At 36.8% G+C, this 14,698-nt stretch overlaps 1 protein-coding gene across 14 annotated transcripts in view; it reads right to left on the minus strand.

Annotated features, from left to right (window-relative positions):
- Window positions 1–14,698, minus strand: part of LARP1B (La ribonucleoprotein 1B) — a 134,375-nt gene that overhangs the window by 76,654 nt on the left and 43,023 nt on the right. Inside the window, exon 12 of one of the 14 annotated variants that reach the window (XM_055550541.1) lies at window positions 8,924–14,688. The exons of the other annotated variants lie outside the window; for them this stretch is intronic. Within the exon in view, the coding sequence (XP_055406516.1) occupies window positions 14,614–14,688 (75 nt within the window). The 3' untranslated portion in view covers window positions 8,924–14,613. Of the gene's footprint in view, window positions 1–8,923; window positions 14,689–14,698 lie in introns of those variants that run through there. 14 annotated transcript variants of the gene reach the window in all.

The following is a 14,698-nucleotide window of genomic DNA, read 5'->3' on the forward strand; positions in this document are numbered from 1 at the left end:
TCCCAAGGCTTTAGGCTCCACACATTCAGAATAAGTCATGGCAGAAGAGAGCCTATGTCCAGTCTACCTTCTCAGCAATGAGCCTGCTGATGATCTCAGTCATCCAGCAAAACTGAGTATGTTCTATCATACAATACAAAGGCAGGAAAGCCAAGGAGAACTCTGGAAACTGACACATAGACCTGTGTTAACTTCACATAATCCTCGAAGAAGTACTGGGCAAAACTGACATACTGCACAACAGCAAATGCTATAAGCCTAAAGATGAGACTGACTGACTGACTTGAAGATTCTTCCTGAAATGCTAGGAAAAAAAGGCATGAGCATGTTTAGGTTTCCGCACAAGCAACTTGGACAGAGGGTATAATGACTGAAGAACAGGTTGTAATGGTTTCTCTCCTTTGTTCTGCAGTTTCAAACTCAAGATTTCTCATTAGGGAGAGGTATCATGAGAGATAGTAGACTGGACAACTCTTGACCCTCACAAGCCCAGAAGCCAGCCAGCAATATGAGTGACAAGATGCAGAAGCCCAGCAGTCTGTCTCTTCAAAGAAAGCCCTATCTTTAAATCTGTTAATAAAGCCTTCAACAACATATAGCTTTACACCACCGCCCAAAGGAGACTGCTGAACAGGAATACAAATAGCTGTATACGAAAAATGAGAACAGGTTCAACATTACACCTGAAAATAACACAATATTGTAACTCAACTATACTTCAAAAAAAATTTAAGTTTAAAAAAGGAGGGGGGGGAGGGCCAATCAAATCTTGATTTTAGCCCAAGAACAACCTTGCAGCTCCAAGAAGTAAATAACTCATCTTTGGCTTACCTCTTCTTGTCCCACACATTCCCATTCATGCTAGCTTGTTCTTTGCATTGTCATAAAAATATGCCACATAAGAAAATGTGTTATACATACATGTGCATCTTGTTTAGAAAACTAGTATGTAAAAGCTACTAGAAACATAACACTGTTAGTACACTGGAAACCCTGTGTATTTTATTCCCCACAGAAACAACTCAAATCCTGACTTACATGATAATTATTCGACTTTTTCTTTATATTATATGTATACTTGTACATATTTCTACAAAATGCACCTTTGAATTGACTTGTTCTCAAGAGCTTTATGGAATCATAGTCTGTAAGCAACTGTACGTAACTTCTTGTACTCACCACTGTTTTCTAGATTAACAAAGATGTGTACTACCTGTCACTCATTTTTACTACTATATAGTATCACATTGTTTACTGTACCACAACATATCCAGTCAATTGCTGTTGGACATTTTGGTTATTCCAGTTTGTGAATTTAATGAATAATTCTGCTATACTGTTACATATTGTTCCTGATGAACATTTCTTGGGTTCTGCTAGAGAAGTACTGTTCAATACATACATACTGAAAATCACAATGTAAAGTTTTCCAGTAGCTACATTAAAAAGGTTTTTTAGGGACTTTCCTGGCTGTCCAGTGGTTAAGACTCCATACATCCAATGCAGGGGACACAGGTTCAATCCCTGGTTGGGGAACTAAGATCTAGTGTGCTGCATGCTATAGCTTAAATAAAGTTTTAAAAACAGTTTTTAAAAAGGTTTTTTAAAAGAGCTGTGGTACATACACACAATGGAGTATTACTCAGCTATTAAAAAGAATACATTTGAATCAGTTCTAATGAGGTGGATGAAACTAGAGCCTATTATACAGAGTGAAGTAAGCCAGAAAGAAAAACACCAATACAGTATACTAACACATATATATGGAATTTAGAAAGGTGGTAACAATAACCCTGTATACAAGACAGCAAAAGAGACACTGATGTATAGAACAGTCTTTTGGACTCTGTGGGAGAGGGAGAGGGTGGGATGATTTGGGAGAATGGCATTGAAATATGTATAATATCATATATGAAACGAGTTGCCAGTCCAGGTTCGATGCACGATACTGGATGCTTGGGGCTGGTGCACTGGGACGACCCAGAGGGATGGTATGGGGAGGGAGGAGGGAGGAGGGTTCAGGATGGGGAACACATGTATACCTGTGGCAGATTCATTTTGATATATGGCAAAACCAATACAATTTTGTAAAGTTAAATAAAATAAAATTTAAAAAAGAAATAAAAGAGCAAATATTTTACTATTTTACCTAACCAAATGTATTATCATTTCAGTGTGATTATTTAAAAAATTGAGGTTTTTTAACATTCTTTTTTCTTACTAAGTCTTTAAACTGTACATTTAAAGCACATCTCATTTTAGACTATCCACATTTTGAGGATTCAATAACCACATGTGGTTATAACAGCTATAACATTTGAACAATGCAACCCAAGAGCATATTGAGTAGAGATGGTAAGCACAGGGTACAGTTCTATATTTGGCATTACCACAGACAGATTAATGAAGTTCTCCTTCTAAATACTCCCAAACACTTCTGCCTGACGTTTTAACTTTGCTAATGTGCTTTTTACAATGAAACTTTAATTTGCATCTTCTTTATTAATAACTTTGAAGGCCTTTTCATGATTTCAATAGTTGGACTTCCTCTTTTGTGAAACATTTGTTCATGTCTCATAACTAGTTTTTACTCTTTCAGTGTTTTTTATTTTTTAACCACTTCTATATACATTTGTTTTATAATACCTATCAAATAATGAATGAGAACCATCTCTTCTTCACTTTGCGGACTATGTATGCCCTCTCTTTGATGTTTAATGAAAAACCCTTTTTTTAAAATTTACCAACCTTGTCATTTAAGATTGTGATTTTTGTGTCCATTCAAGAAACTTTTCCCTACTCTGAGTGCATTAAGACCTTGTACTGTTATCCATTAATAATGTTTTTGCCGTTCACTGAAATAGATATGAATGACACTGTAAGCCATTAGTCTGTAATTTCACTTTTTCCCCAACAACTTTTCCAGTACTATTTATTAAAAATCAGATCTCTTTGATACATAATCCTGTCATTTGCCAAGTGTGCACAGATGGATCCAACTGTTTCTGTACTTCCTATTTCATTCCTATAGTCTATCTCATATCTTTAATTTAATAAATCATACCCTTAATTTAATAAAAACAAGTTGCCTCGCTTTTAGGAGTGTGATGAGTTTCCTGTCCATTACATTTCCATATAAGTTTTAGAATCAGTTTATAAAATTCCTTAAAAAAAAAACAACACTGTTGAAATATTTATTGGAATATAATTGACCTTTCAATCCATTTGGGGAAAATCACCTTCTTTATCACATTGATTTTTCAAACATGAACTTTGATATTTTTCTCATTTGTGTCTTCACTAAAAACTTAAAAAGTATTATAATGCTCTCCTTAAAAGTGTGATGTATCCTTTTAAAGATCTACCTTATACTAGGCAGAAGGGTCTCTCATAGATGTACAGATCCCAATCTCCACAACATGTAACTACACTGCATACATGGCAAAAAGGACTTTGCAGATGTAACTAAGATTTTCTGAGCGATCTTATTATGCAGAAAACTTTCTCCAACTACAGGCAAAAGAGATGTGGCAAGAAAGATTCAAAGCAGGGTTCCACCAATTGCTGCTGATTTAAAGAGTGACAGTGCAATCTGACCAAGAACACAGGTGGTCTAAGGAAGTTGAGAGGCATCAGTCCGCCAAAATGGAAATGACGGACTTCACTCTACATGGAGCCACAAAGAACTGAATTCTGCAAATGATCTGAATGAACTTGGAAGTAATTTCTCACAGAAAAGTACAGATAAGTGTTGGGGGCCGGCATGAGGCACTCCGCCCATGGCAAAGGTCATGAGGAAGGAGGCTCGACATACGCAAAGGCGGGATCGAGCCTCAGGAGTCCCCCTGGAAATCCTCGAGCATCTACCCCCATAACCAGAGCCTGCCTACTTTACTACTTTGTGCTCTCACCTACACCTCTGACTTTACGGGGGGCTGTCCCCCACCACCTCTTTCAGAGAAGGAGTTAACTTAAAGCTCCAGTTGATAAAAACCCCTGGGCGTGACAAGAGTGTTTTAACCTACAAACTCCTCTGAAGGTTCTCTAGCCTGCCTGACAGGCTTGTCCGGCCACATGTGATTGCTCACAGCCTCCCAACCATGAGAGGCACAAGATGCTTTAAACCTTCTAAAAACAGGTTCCTTAGAAAAGTTAGAAAATTATTAGTATAAGTATAATGGGCTGATTAGAAATCATATTGGTGAAGGGTTTTTCATTTGTTGAGCCAATGTTTACTGCTAAGTCTCCACATCCCCTGCCCTTATACACATTAATGAATATATAGAAGAAATAAGTATTAACCTTTGATATTAATCACGTTAGACCTTAGGCTAAGTAAATTCTTTCCTTAACTAAAACCCACTACACCCTCACCCTATAGAAATGTAACTTTATTTGGGTGGCGTCTGTTTTAAGAATAATCACCCCTGGAGAAATAAGTGTCCTGGTTGACTGACCGCTGTCACAAGGAGAGGGTCGTAAATTGTCAGCAGGCCCCCTGGCCAGAAGATGATGTAACACCCCTAAGACCTCTGTATACATTTGTATGAAGCACCTGACTTTGATAAAAGTCAGGACTGCTGACCCCGCGTGACTTTTGCATAACACCTCAGTGTATAAAAGTAGACCATGGAAAATAAAGAATTGGGATCAGTTCCTCGAAAGACTGGTCTCCCCATGTCTCTCTCTCTCTCTCACTCTGGTTGAGTCTCCATCTGGAGCGCGGAACCCACCATGCTTACTAATTATGCCTGGGCTTCTAAGATCCGACCGGGGAGGCCTCAGTGTCTCCTCTCCTTCGGGAGAACGGAAGGACGCCTGCGGCCTACGTAAGTGGTGCAAGCTTCTTGTCTTGAAGTTTTATTGGTCCCCCGCGTAAACCAAGCTACTCAGCCTCTTTTCTCCACTGAATTTTCCTACTGAGCTATCCTTATTCTATTCCTTAATTAACGTTTAATTAAGCAGTTGTTTCCTGACCCTCGCCTAGCCGTCTCTCCTTCGAATACCCTGGATCAGCTGGGGCTGGTCCCCGGCAGATAAGAGCCCAGGATTTTTCTTGTAGGCTCAGAGTAGAGAAACTGGCTGAGCTCACTTAGACTTCTGATTTACAAAATTAAATGATAAACTCATATTGTTTTATAGCTGCCAAATTCACAGTAATGTGTCATGGCTGCCATAGAAAATATATAGATTCTTTCATGGTTGTTTCATATTATCATAAAATAAAATCTTACAAGACCATCATTTGTATTTTCATGAATTTCTCATTCATATTCTCTTCAGGTGTTAGTATCAAGGTTATGTTCTTTTCATAAAATGAATCAAATATTTCCTCTTTTCACCTCAGCTACTCAACAAATACTTGAATATTTACTATTAGTCACTGGAAACTGCATGGCTGAAATTATTTCAATTTTAGAAGAACTTGCTAATAAACCTAAGTTAAATCAGAGTTTGAAGATTATTTAAAATGGTCTTTAGCAACTTATATTCTTTTATAGTCAGTTTTGGTAATTTACATATTTTTCTAGAAAATTTCCTTTGTCTGAATTTAAATGTTCAAATTATAGGTCTGAAGTACTTTTAAAAATAAAAATTTCTCCATAATCAGTAAGTACACCCCCACTTTCACTGCAGCTAAAAATGTACGTTTTCCTCTGTTTTGTCTTCCTAAGTGTAATCTTAGTTTTCTCAAATAATTGTTCGATTAAAACCTCTTTTAGATCAATTATTTCTTTCCATATACTTTTATGGAAGTTTCACGCTAGTAAAGTAATGCTCAAAATTCTCCAAGCCAGGCTTCAACAATCCGTGAACTTCCAGATGTTCAAGCTGGTTTTAGAAAAGACAGAGGAACCAGAGATCAAATTGCCAACATCCGCTGGATCACTGGAAAAGCAAGAGAGCTCCAGAAAAAAATCTATTTCTGCTTTATTGACTATGCCAAAGTCTTTGTGTGGATCACAATAAACTGTGGAACATTCTTAAAGAGATGGGACTACCAGACCACCTGACCTGCCTCTTGAGAAATCTGTATGTAGTCAGGAAGCAAGTTAGAACTGGACATGGAACAACAGACTGGTTCCAAATAGGAAAAGGAGTACGTCAAGGCTGTATATTGTCACCCTGCTTATTTAACTTATATGCACATTATACCATGAGAAACGCTGGGCTGGAGGAAGCACAAGCTGGAATCAAGATTGCCGGAAGAAATATCAATAACCTCAGATATGCAGATGACACCACTGTTATGGCAGAAAGTGAAGAACTGAGGAGCCTCTTGATGAAAGTGAAAGAGGAGAGTGAAAAAGTTGGCTTAAAGCTCAACAATCAGAAAACGAAGATCATGGCATCCGGTCCCATCATTTCTTGGCAAATAGATGGGCAAACAGTGGAAACAGTGTCAGACTTTATTTTGGGGGGCTCTAAAATCACTGCTGATGGTGACTGCAGCCATGAAATTAAAAGACGCTTACTCCTTGGCAGGAAAGTTATGACCAGCCTAGACAGCATATTAAAAAGCAGAGACATTACTTTGCCAACAAAGGCCTGTCTAGTCAAGGCTATGGTTTTTCCAGTAGTCATGTATGGATGTGAGAGTTGGACTGTGAAGAAGGCTGAGTGCCGAAGAATTGATGCTTTTGAACTGTGGTGTTGGAGAAGACTCTTGAGAGTCCCTTGGACTGCAAGGAGATCCAACCAGTCCATTCTGAAGGAGATCAGCCCTGGGTGTTCTTTGGAAGGAATGATGCTAAAGCTGAAACTCCAGTACTTTGGCCACCTCATGTGAAGAGTTGACTCATTGGAAAAGACTCTGATGCTGGGAGGGATTGGGGGCAGGAGGAAAAGGGGACGACAGAGGATGAGATGGCTGGATGGCATCACCGACTCAATGGAGGTGAGTTTGAGTGAACTCCGGGAGATGGTGATGGACAGGGAGGCCTGGTGTGCTGCAATTCATGGTGTCGTAAAGAGTCGGACCCGACTGAGCGACTGAACTGAACTGAACTGAAAGGAGATCAGTCCTTACTGTTCATTGGAAGGACTGATGTTAAAGCTGAAAATCCAATACTTTGGCCACCTGATTCGAAGAGCTGACTCATTTGAGAAGACCCTGATGCTGGGAAAGATTCAAGGTGGGAGAAGAAGGGGACGACAGAGGATGAGATGGTTGGACGGCATCACTGACTCAATGGACATGTTTGAATAAACTCCAGGAGTTGGTGATAGACAGGGAGTGTCCATCACGCTGGTGTGCTGCAGTCCATGGGGTCGCAGAGTTGGACACAACTGAGTGACTGAACCGAACTGAACTTATGGAACTTTATTTTGCTAATTTTTGTAACTTCATGAGAAATTTCTAGCTTTATAAAATCTATAGTAGATTCTATTAATATTATTGTTCACAGCCCAAATTTCCTAGATTAAAGGATCATGTAATTGTCTTTCATCTCATTTGAGCATATACAACTCCAGCCCATACACTTAGCCATGTGATTTGCCTTAGCCAGTAGACTGTGAGTAAATATACATAAAACCCACAAAATAGTACACTTTAGCGCATCCTCCTGTTCACCCCATCTGCTATATGAATGAATGAGCAAATGCTGTATAAGAGCTCCTCGTTCAGAATGAATACCAATCAAACAGAACCACACACACACACTTGCAGCAGCCCCTATCAAGGACTGTGAGAAATTTTTATTTTAAGGCTTTGAGACCTGAGGGAAAATTTTTATACAGAAAAAATAACAACAGTGATTGGTTTATTGATTTCAAGAATTTTACCTAACATTTGCATTTAAGTCTTATCTCTCTAGGTGCACCTTTAAAATTTTGCTAACATTCCACTTAGATTTTCTAATTTTCACTATGATTTCTTCCTTGGTGAGTTATTTATAAAATATAGCTTTGTTCCAAGACAAAAAGGGTTTTATTTCTATTATTAAACACCAAATTATTTTAATTCTAATGTGTTTTATGCATTATTATGTTTTATGTATTATGCTTAAAAATTTGCTATACTCTGCAGTTGCTAGGTACAGAGCTGTTTATCAAATTATTCTTTTTAAATTACTTGAACATTTCTTATTTACTTAGGAGGTAAATTAAGCCACTATGACTAGATTTGTTCTATTAACTTTTTGCTTCACATATTTGAATATTCTGCATTAAATACATCAAATTTTAAGTTACACTTTTCTAATGAATTTCTTCACTTTTAATTATTTAAAAAGACACTCTCTAGCACTAGTAATTCTTTTCATCTTCAAGTCTAATTGGTAAGCTTATTCTGTCTGATATTAATATATGTACAAAAGTTTTTTTCTTTACTTTTTATTTACTTGATAAGTGGCTGGGTTTCTTTTATAATTTTCACCTTTAATTGGGGTTAAAAAAAAAAGCAAATAACAAAATTTACTATCTTAACCATCTTAAGTGTATAGTTCTGTAGTGTTAAGTATATTCACCATGTTGTGGAACAGATACCAAACTTTTTTTATTAAGCAAAATTGAAATTCTATTCCATTTAATAGCTCCCCATTTCCCCTCACCCCATGACCACCACTCTACTCGTTTCTATGAACTTCACTACTTTAGTACTTCATATAACTGGAATCATACTGTATGTCTCAGTGACTCATTTCATTTAGCATATCTTGACTATTGATGTAGTAGCATGTGACAGATGTCCTTCTTCCTTTTGAAAGTTGAATAATATCCCATTGCACCTATACACCACCATTTTGTTTATCAATTCATCTGATAATGGACATTTTGGGTTGTTTTCACTTTTTAGCTATTGTAAATACTGCTGCTCTTTAGTTTTGTAACTGCCATACTGTTTCCCATAGGAGCTATACTATTTTATGTTTCCACCACCAATGCAAGGTTTCAATTTCTTCACACCCTCTCCAACAAATTTTCTGTGTTTTGCCTTTTATTTTGAAAGTAGCCATCCTAATTAGTTTGAGGTGCTAACTCATTTGATTTTGATTTGTATTTCCCTTGTTGAGTAATGATGCTAAGCATACTTTCATGTGCTTATTGGCCATCTGAATATTATTTTTGGAAAAACATCCATTTGAGTCCTATGACATTTTCTAAACTGAGTTATTTTGTTGAGTTGTTGGGTTTCTTTCTACATTCAATAGTATTAATATCTTATCAGTTATGATAAGCAAATATTTTGTTGTTTTGCAGACTGTCCTTTCATCCTGTTTTGTGTCTGTTAATACACATAAGTTTTTGATTTTCATGAATTCCAACTTGTCCATTTTTGTTTTTTTCACATGTGCTTTTGGTGTTATATACAAGAAATCACTGTCAAATCAAATGTTCCAAGGTTTCACTCCTATGTTTTTTTCTAAAGACTTTGGGTTTTAGGTTTTAGTCTTTAATCTGTTATTAAAATTTTTAGGTATTATGGTGATACAGTAAGGGTCCATCTTCATTCTTTTGCATGTGAGTATTCAGTTTCCCCAACACCATTTGTTGAAGAGGTTGTCCTTTCCCCATTCTGTGGTCTTGGCATTCAAGTTCAAAATCATTACACCATAGAGTCAACTCAAGGGTTTGTTTCTGGGCTCTATAATTCCATTTGTCGATGTCTATCTTTATTCCAGTGACATTGTTTTGATTACTGTAGTTTTGAAATGTATTTTGAAATCAACAGCATGAGATTTCCAACTTTATTTCTTCTTTGTAAAGATTATCTTTGGTTCTTCAGGGTCTCATGAGATTCCATATAAATTTCATTATCTGTTATCCTATTCCTGCAAAAATTGTCATTCAGGGATCGCACTGAATCTGTAGATCACTTTAGGGAGTACTGTCTTCCAATCCATTGGAGAAGGCAATGGCACCCCACTCCAGTACTCTTGCCTGGAAAATCCCATGGATGGAGGAGCCTGGTAGGCCGCAGTTCATGGGGTCGCTAAGAGTCGGACACGACTGAGCGACTTCACTTTCACTTTTCACTTTCATGCATTGGAGAAGGAAATGGCAACCCACTCCAGTGTTCTTGCCTGGAGAATTCCAGGGACGGCGGAGCCTGGTGGGCTGCCATCTATGGGGTCGCACAGAGTCGGACATGACTGAAGCGACTTAGCAGCAGCAGCAGCAGTCTTCCAATCCATATACACAGGATGTCTTTCCATTTACTTGTTTAAAAATCATTTCATTAAGATAAAATCAAAATATGGTACAATCTATCCCAGTGTATAATTGTTTTTAGTATACAATTTTGCAACCACCATCATAATCAATATTTCAACATTTTTATCACTCCAAAAATAAACCTAGTATCCACTAGCAGTCACTATTTTCTTTATCCACCCCAAAATCCACCCTAGGCAGCCACCAATTTAATTTCTCTCTGTTTTGGGTTTCAGATGAAGAGAAACATATAATATGTACTACTTTGTTACTTGCCTCTTTTATTTAGCATGATGTTTTCATGTAGCATTATCAGTAAATTCACTTTTTTCTATTGCCAAATAATGTTACATTGTATGGCTATACCACCTTTATTTATCCATTCATCAGACAAAGAATATTTGAGTTCTTTACATTTTCATAATGCTACAATGAAGATTTGTGTACAAGTTTTTGTGTGGACATATGTTGTCATTTCTCTCATTTATATACCTAGGAATAGAATTCCTGGGTCATATAATAACTCTGTTTAACATTTTGAACTGCCAAACTGCTTCCCAAAATAGCTGAACCATATTACATTCTAACCAGTAGCCCATTAAGACATTTATTTTTAAATGGGTAGCCTCCAAACTGAAAAATAATAACTTTTAAAACTGAAAAATAATCAATTATCTTCTTTTCAGACACAAAAGTATCTTTAAGTACTCTCTCTCAGTTTGTGTTAATGTTAATCTGTAAGACACAGTTATTATCTTATAAAGTTAATATTTATTTAGGTTTTATTTACATATTTATCACTTGCTTTGCTCTATACTCCTTTCTGCACCTCTGGCATCTGGAATCACTTTTATTTCAATTTTCGAAATTCCTTTGATGAGGTTCTGCTGTCTGCAGTTTCTCTTATATTGCACTCTCTTACTTGAGAGATATTTTTGCAAGGCATACAATTATGTGTTGAAAGTTATTTTCCCTTGCTATATTAACATCATCATTCCATGGTCTGTTGCATTCAAATGTTACTGGTGAGAAGTTAGCTGTCAGTTAACTGTCCAGCCACTCTTCTTTAAAGTAACCACTCTTTCCCTGGCTACTCTACGCTGGTACTTCTCTGCAGCTCAGAAAATGTCCTAGGTATTACCTATTAAAACACTGACTCTGTCCCATTTACTCTCTTTCCTTCTGAAACTCTGAATAAATATCTTAGACCATGTTTTTCACTCTATATTCCACTTGCTTTTTACTTTTCTCAAAAATAAAAAGATTTATAATAAAATTCATTAAATGTTAACTTACAGAACTAGATTTGAAATATACCAAATAATAGCAACGACTTTCTATAGAATACCATTCTATACCCTCTTTCATATATTTTATCTCTGTTGATTTCTAAATACTTTCTTGTAACCTGTCTTCCAGTTCGCTGATTCTTTAATTGTATCTAATCTGTTGTTAATCCCTTTAATTAACTGAGTTTTTAATTTCAGCCTTTAACTGTTTTTACTTCCAGAAGTTCTACAAAGGTTATTCTTTAGAATTTCTTTTTCCTTGCAGATATTCTTTAAACATAGTAAGCACAGTTACTCTATACTACGCTTAATAATTCTACTACCTAAATTTTTTCATGGTATGGGCTTATTGTCTGCTAATTCTGTTCATTCTCACATGTGATACCTTGCTCAGCACAACTTAGGAAATATGCTTTGTAGTCCTCTAGAGAAGCAGATCGGAGAAGGCAATGGCACCCCACTCCAGTACTCTTGCCTGGAAAATCCCATGGACGGAGGAGCTTGGTAGGCTGCAGTCCATGGGGTCGCTAAGTCAGACATGACTCAGCGACTTCACTTTCACTTTTCACTTTCATGCACTGGAGAAGGAAATGGCAACCCACTCCAGTGTTCTTGCCTGGAGAATCCCAGGGACGGGGGAGCCTGGTGGGCTGCTGTCTATGGAGTCGCACAGAGTCGGACACGACTGAAGAGACTTAGCAGCAGCAGCAGAGAAGCAGATGAGAAAGCAGTTATGTTCCCTTTCACTACGGTATAGTTTTTCAGGTACCAATTCTAGGGGAAGGGACTCCTATTAGAAACCCTGACTCTGACTAGGCCACAGGTTTGTCTTTTACTCTATATTTTGGGTGGCTTTTGCAAAGCTGAACTTCACAAACTATCCAAATTTCAAAATGCTCTCCCAGGCAAAACTGGTTTTAATCCTCTACTCCTCTTTGGTTTTATTCTGATAACTTATCTTTCAGATCTGCAAGGATTTTAAGTTCATATTTTCTCACTTATTAGCAGGCCATTTTAACTGTCTTTAAGCAATAAAGACATGTCAGAAACAGAAGGCCTATACCTACTCTTTGGTACATACACTTCAACATAGCTTATAGATTCAGCAAAACTCCCTTCACAAAGTCAGAAATGATCACCAAACAACCCTACCAATTTGGCATTCTTTTCATTCATACCTAAACTCAATCTGTCCAGCTTCCAGCACATCTGATTATTCTCTCCTTATGAACACAGTGTTCAGCTTCCACAACACCAGTTTCCTATACAACTCCTAAATGGTCCTTCCTTAAGATTCAGACCTGGGTCGTCTAATTTCTACACTTCCTTTGCCACCAATTTATCTTTAATTACCAACATACACCTCCTGGACTACTTTAATAGACTCCCAACTGAATTTCATCTGCCACTCTTGTCCCCATCTAATCCATTCTCTGCCATAGTAACCAAAGTGGTATTTCTAAAATAAAAATTAGATCACATGCTGTCACCTGTATAAAATTCTTCAAGGTACTCCATTTGAACTTTAGGTAAATTCCAAATTACTTAACAAGGCCCACATGTTACCTTCTATGATCAGATACATGCCTACATATCTATAACTGTTCTCTTGTATAAATACTATAAACACTTTTTTTATTTCCTCAAATATACCAAATTCTTTCCCATCTCATATTCTTGACACTCGTTATTCCCCTTTCCTAGAATATGGTTTATTTATTTGCATGGTTCATTCTTATCTATACTTTCTATCTCACTATAACTGTGACTTTCTCACAGGCATTCCCTTATAGCCTAATTCAACAGCACCTTAATTTGTGATCAGGTACTTACTGTGGTTTATTTTAATGTCTATTGTCCCAAGTATATGTAAGAATAGGCATGTAGAAATCCTGTTATCTTTCCATTTCATGCCCAGTACCTAACATGGTGTCACATACACACAGTAGGAATAATAAATAATTAAATAACTGATTTCTCTCCCTCTATACAGAACCACAGAAGAAGTACAATTCTAATGAGAAAGTATATGCTAAGCACAGAATTAGAGAAAAGAGGAATAAGTTAAACAATAGGGATTAGGTAAGACATAATTATGAACAGACCCATAATGCTTAAGAACCATATAGCCAAGACTTTTTTCCCTGGACCAATATTCTTTGGCTAAGGCAACAGATGAGGTAATTGTATTTAATTATTGCTGTCTACACTTTCAAGCAAATAGTCACCTGCCAAGAGCATTTGCTTCAAGGTGACTTGAAATTTCATTATCTGGACCTCTGAAAATATCTTCTCTTAAAACCAACATTATACACAAAGGTTAGGTTCTTCTGGTGAGTTCATAATGTTTAATCTATAATTCATTATCCATTTTAACAAATATGAATTGAGTACTACTTTGCATCAGAAACTGTAACAACTGTGCTACAACTGGAGATACGGCTGTACAAAAAAACAGGACAAAATTCCCTTCCTCACAGATCTGACATTTACATGATCAAAAGTGCAATACACAGAACAGCAGATGGTGAAGAACAATGCAGGACAGAGGAATAGGGAATGGAGGTAGGGCAATCTTAACCTATTGTAAATTTATTTTCTATCTTTTTCTGTTCCCAAAAGGATTTAAGCTAGATGTTATTTATAGAACCTAAGTATCACAAATAATGTAACAATTCTTATAGAAGTTAAGATTTCAACCAAGAAACTTTATAAAAACATACTTCCTTTCCCATAGCAGTAGGACTGTGAGAATTGCTCAGGCTCCAATTTACTGACAAGCTACCATATTCCTGAGGCAGGATCTTCAAAAAGGCAGTGGTGAGACAAGAGGATAAAAGCAGTGATGGAAATTCCAGGAAGAAGAACTGAGAAGGAAAGCACACTTCTTGATGATATGAAGCTTCACACACAGCCAGTTCTGTCCAACCATGAGTTGGCTGGCTTTTCTGTCTAAAACTCTATTTCTAAAATCTCTTTCCTATTTGGCATATTATACAACTTTTCCTCATTATTCTAACCTCAAAACAAATATTTAATTTTGGGGAATTTTCTAATCAATTTAATGGCAGAAAAAGATCCTTTTAAATCCCTGTCTAAACCACTAAAAGTCATATAAAAGGAATGCAGACAGCCAGTAGACTACTCTAGACTCTCATATTTTATCTTAGTAACTGGTGTAGGTACCAGGAGGTTGGGTGAAATTCAAGATGAAAAACTGGAGCAAACTTTCAAACAGGTCCTGCAACAAA

This window comes from Bubalus kerabau, chromosome 16 (genome assembly GCF_029407905.1).
Source record: "Bubalus kerabau isolate K-KA32 ecotype Philippines breed swamp buffalo chromosome 16, PCC_UOA_SB_1v2, whole genome shotgun sequence".
NCBI classification, from domain to species: Eukaryota; Metazoa; Chordata; class Mammalia; order Artiodactyla; family Bovidae; genus Bubalus; species Bubalus kerabau.